Source organism: Cebus imitator, unplaced genomic scaffold (genome assembly GCF_001604975.1).
Source record: "Cebus imitator isolate Cc_AM_T3 unplaced genomic scaffold, Cebus_imitator-1.0 Scaffold375, whole genome shotgun sequence".
NCBI lineage: Eukaryota > Metazoa > Chordata > Mammalia > Primates > Cebidae > Cebus > Cebus imitator.
In genome coordinates, this window is record NW_016107690.1 from 1,323,528 (window position 1) to 1,327,907 (window position 4,380).

Below are 4,380 nucleotides of genomic sequence, written 5' to 3' on the forward strand. Positions count from 1 at the left end.
GTGCCCAGACTAGAGTGCAGTGGCGTGATCTCGGCTCACTGCAACCTCCACCTCCCGGGTTCGAGCGCTTCTCCTGCCTCAGCCTCCCGAGTAGCTGGGGTTACAGGCGTGCACTGGGGTCACAGGTGTGAGCCACTGTGCCTGGCTGACCTCATTTTCTAATCTGAGGATCAGAGGATGCCCAGCCAAGCGGATCCCAACCCGGCCTCCGCACCTGGGACTCGAATTGGTATTCCAGGGGTTTCGTGATACTCCTCTGATCCCAGCACCGCAGACAGGCATCCAGGCCCCCGGTCCAGATGCTGTAACCTTTGACCGCGATGTCTTTCACTCCGTCAGGGAGACCCCTGAGGTCCCTGGCCAGAAGGGACATCAGGAGGCAGTCAGGCCAAGACTGAGGTTTGGGCCCCTGGAAACACTGGTCAGTACGTTTGGGCATTACAGGGCACTGCCACCACCCAGCCATCTGTGCCTTCACAAAGCATGTGTCAAAGTTGGCAGAAAAGGGACAGAGGATCCAGTGCCGGCCCCTCCCGGCCCCCAGCCTCCCTCCTCCGTCCACCGGGACCTGCCCGTGCCTCTTCCACCCTGAGTCCACCCGGGCTGCGAAGCGGGTCTGCAGGAACCCCCGCAAGCAGGTGGTGCGCTGTATTCTTTGTCAGCCATGGCTTTCTGCAAATGTATGCAGACAGGTATTCTCTATGTATCTATACGTCGTGAGCCACCGTGCATGGCCTGTTTTATGTTTTTTGATTTATACATTTTTTAAAAAAAAATAGGGATGGGGGCTGGGCACACTGGCTCACGCTTGTAATCCCAGCACTTTGGGAAGTTTGAGACCAGCCTGGCCAACAGGGTGGAACCCCGCCTGTACTAAAAATAGAAAAATTAGCTCAGTGTAGTGGCAGATGCCTGTAATCCCAGCTACTCTGGAGGCCGAGGCAGGAGAATCACTCGAACCGGGGAGGTGGAAGTTGCAGTGAGCCAAGAACACACCACTGCACTCCAGCCTGGGCAACACGGCCAGACTCTTGTCTCAAAAATAAAAGAGATGGGGCCTCATTATGTTACCTAGGTTGACCTCGAACTCCTGGCCTCAAGCAAGACTCCCGTCTTGACCTCCCAAAGTGCTGGGTTTACATGTCTGAGCCACCACGCCTGGCCTACTGTTGGGTATTTGTATAGCTCACTGCCCCAGCTTCCCCTTCTAAGAATCCTTTGAGCTTGTGGCCATCACATCCTGTGTCCAGCTGAAGAAACCAAGGCAGACAAAAAGGAAAATGCCCTGAGCCGCACAGAACACAATGCAGCCCAGGTTCCAATCTGCACCTCCAACTTTCTGACATGCAGTTTCAAGGCGGCAAGGGGTTTTGGCTGGGACAGTGCCAGGTTCGGGTGGCGGCAGGAAGGCGGGCAGAGGTGGCTAGGGGACGCTGGAAACAGGACGCTGCCCCTGCCCACCCCCCGGACGCACCTGACCACGCTCTGGTCCCGCACGTCCCAGATCCTGACCACGCCATTGGTGAAGCCGGCGAAGGCCAGGTTGGCATCCAGGTCGGCAGCCAGGGTCTGGCAGTTGAGACCAGCACAGGGCAACTCCTCCTTCACGTGCAGGGAGGGCGCCACCAGGTCCCACACGCTCACGCTGGGCAGGTTGTACCCCCCTGCCAACAGGCTCCTACTATTTGAGGACAGCAGGCAGGTGCGCAGGAAGGCCCCAGGCGTCTGTGATGGGCAGAGTCAGTGTGAGCTGTCACTCCCGGTGGCATTCTGCCTGAACTGCTTTGCCCCATGAGGTCGAACTCCTATTCATCCTTCAGGGTCCGAGCTTTTATGCCCCTTTTCCCTGGAAGCCTTTTCTCCACCATCTAGGCTCTCCCCGACTCAAACCCCCCATTCCCAGGAGCCCTGAAATCCTGGAAGTTAGGGCCACCCTCACCTGTACAGGCAGGTGGCTCTCAGGGAACCTGTCTTCAGCCACCTGGCCTGTCAGACTCCACACCTTGATGCTTTTCCTGCCACAGGTGAACACGTGCCGCGTGAAGCTGCTGACGGCCATGGCGAGCACCAGTTCCCCGTGTACCAAAATCCGCATCTTCTCCATTTTGCACGGGACAGCCAGTCTCTGAGATTGCCTGGGCAAGGCATCCGGCCTCTTCCATGCATCTTCAAAGTCCTCAGGGTCCCAGGATCTTGGGAGGGGAGATCTCGGGGTAACTGGCCTGCCTGTGGGCTCCTTGGTACAGTGGGAGCCACACATCAAGCCCTAGAGGGGCTTCATTCTTTTTCAGATGTTGGGGTCCCCTCTCGGGCCCTGTTTTATCAGACTCCCCAAAAGTCCTGCTCACATTCCTTCAAGCATTGTGTCTTTATCACGGCCCTCCATGTATTTCTGCCTTCTTCCTGGACTGCTTTGCCCCACGAGGGAGAACTCCTATGCATCCTTTAGGGTCCTAGCTATTATGCCCCTTCCCAGAAAAGCTTTCTTTGCTCCATCTGGATTCTCCCAGCATCACTCCACAAGGTTGGGACAGTCTGCATCCAGTTCCAGCACAGCCATGCCTCACCCCCTTCTATGAAAATTTCTTCCCCTAATGCCTTGAGCCCAGGGTTGGGGCAGAGATCCTGTGACCCTCCGTAACACTGCACTTCTCTGCCCAGCCTCGCACAGCTGCTGTTGGAGAGAAGGGCAGAGCAGTGATGGGAAAGGGGGAAGAAAATCTCACACCTCTGGTCCCCTCTGAGTGCCTCAGACAGAGGTGTTGACGGGATGGAATTCCTGCTGCCCCTCATCCCACCCAGAAGCGAACGGTGCAGACACTTACATGGGCTGCAGAAACAGAGAGGCTCTTCTAGAAGGTTCCTGCAGGTGGTGGGGAGGGAGAGATCACAGCTGCTCCCATCCTCCCCCTCCCTCGTCTGTGCCCACCTCCTCTACCCCACCTGGGGCAGCCTTCACGCTGGGCCACCACCACCAGCTCAGGCCTGGGTCTCACCTGGACTGTACCCCAGCTTGTGCTCCCTTCTTGGGGACCCTCAGGGGCGTGGGAGGAGGTCTCAGGTGGCCTTGGGGCTAGTGGAGAGACGGGAGGGGCTCAGCGGCATGCATGTGTTGGCTCCCACGTGCAGCCTGCCCCTCCCAACCCCATCCTGGGAGTCGGCCCCTGCCCACGGGGATTACCTGATGCATCATCAGCAGGACACGGGTCTGCTCCAGGACTAGAGGATCCTGGCGCCTTGCTTTCCTGCCCGTGGGAAATGGGAAAGTCTCATCAGGCCTGCCGAGCTGCCTGTTAGCACCAGAAAACCTCAGGGACTCCCGAGCAGCGTGCACGGGGCTTGTCAGCTGCCTGGGGTCCCATCTCCTGGTCCAGGCAGCGTAGAGAGTCCAGGAAGCCCTGGGCTGTGGGTCCTGGGGTGCTCCAGTGCAGCCTCCTGGATCACCCCAGTCCCCCCTGGAGGGGACCCAAAGGGCAGGACAGAAGACAAATCCCACAGGAACCCCAGTGCCCTGACATGGGGGAGCCCCAGTGCCGCCCAGAAGCCCCCCGCTTTGGGAAGGTTGTTTACTCACCAGGCCTGGTGCCTGCTCGGTCGCTGTGACAACGGAGAGGAGGAGGGAGACAGGGAGAAAACGCCAGGGTTCATCACACAGCCCCTGGGACGCAGCCGGCAGCCGCCCCTCCCCCCACCCCCGGGGACACTCACGCCTGTCTCTGGGCATCTCCTTCTCATCACGGATGCGGGCAAAAATCTGCCAGAGTTTCTCGGTCAGAGCATCGTGCCAAAACCAAGCCTCCTTGTCCCACAACAGCTGGGTCTCTGGTTTGTCGTCAGCCCCCAAAGACTCCCGGAGCCAGTGGGAGGACCTGCTGGCCATGATGTCCTCAAAGTCGGACTTCTGCGGGGTCTGGTCCTCCACGCGCAGGGGCGTCGCAGGGCTGACTGGTTCGGCAGGCGACACCTGGCCGGCCAGGCACACGGTGGTGAGAGCCTCGGGGATGCACCCTTCACCTAGGCCTGTCCCCTCCCCTCCTCCAAGACCCAGAAACCCACCTCGTCCGAATGGAGACGCTGGAGCTGGCTGCAGCTCTCCACGATCTGTAAGAAGTTTCCTATCTAAAGGAAGGTTGGCAGCAAAACAGTTAAACATCGTTGCATTTAAGGGTTTCTGCCCTACAGCAAAATTATCCCTACCTGTAAATGGGAGTATATCGTTTTTTTTTTTCTTCTTGAGACAGAGTCTCGCTCTGTCACCAGGCTGGAGTGCGGTGGCACGATCCCTGCTCACTGCAACCTCCACCTCCCAGATTCAAGCGATTCTCCTGCCTCAGCCTCCTGAGTAGCTGGGACCACAGGTGCCCACCACCAAGCCCAGCT

General features: G+C 58.6%; 1 protein-coding gene across 2 annotated transcripts in view; it reads right to left on the minus strand.

Annotated features, from left to right (window-relative positions):
- The window catches only part of TLE6 (TLE family member 6, subcortical maternal complex member), a 16,922-nt gene that overhangs the window by 3,718 nt on the left and 8,824 nt on the right, over window positions 1–4,380 (minus strand). For both annotated transcript variants that reach the window (XM_037730985.1, XM_017507453.2), the window contains exons 6-14: window positions 4,057–4,119; window positions 3,709–3,964; window positions 3,575–3,597; window positions 3,182–3,245; window positions 2,997–3,073; window positions 2,826–2,863; window positions 1,940–2,192; window positions 1,475–1,725; window positions 215–356 (exon numbers count right to left, since the gene is read on the minus strand). In XM_037730985.1, the coding sequence (XP_037586913.1) occupies window positions 215–356; window positions 1,475–1,725; window positions 1,940–2,192; window positions 2,826–2,863; window positions 2,997–3,073; window positions 3,182–3,245; window positions 3,575–3,597; window positions 3,709–3,964; window positions 4,057–4,119 (1,167 nt within the window). The remainder of the gene's footprint in view (window positions 1–214; window positions 357–1,474; window positions 1,726–1,939; window positions 2,193–2,825; window positions 2,864–2,996; window positions 3,074–3,181; window positions 3,246–3,574; window positions 3,598–3,708; window positions 3,965–4,056; window positions 4,120–4,380) is intronic.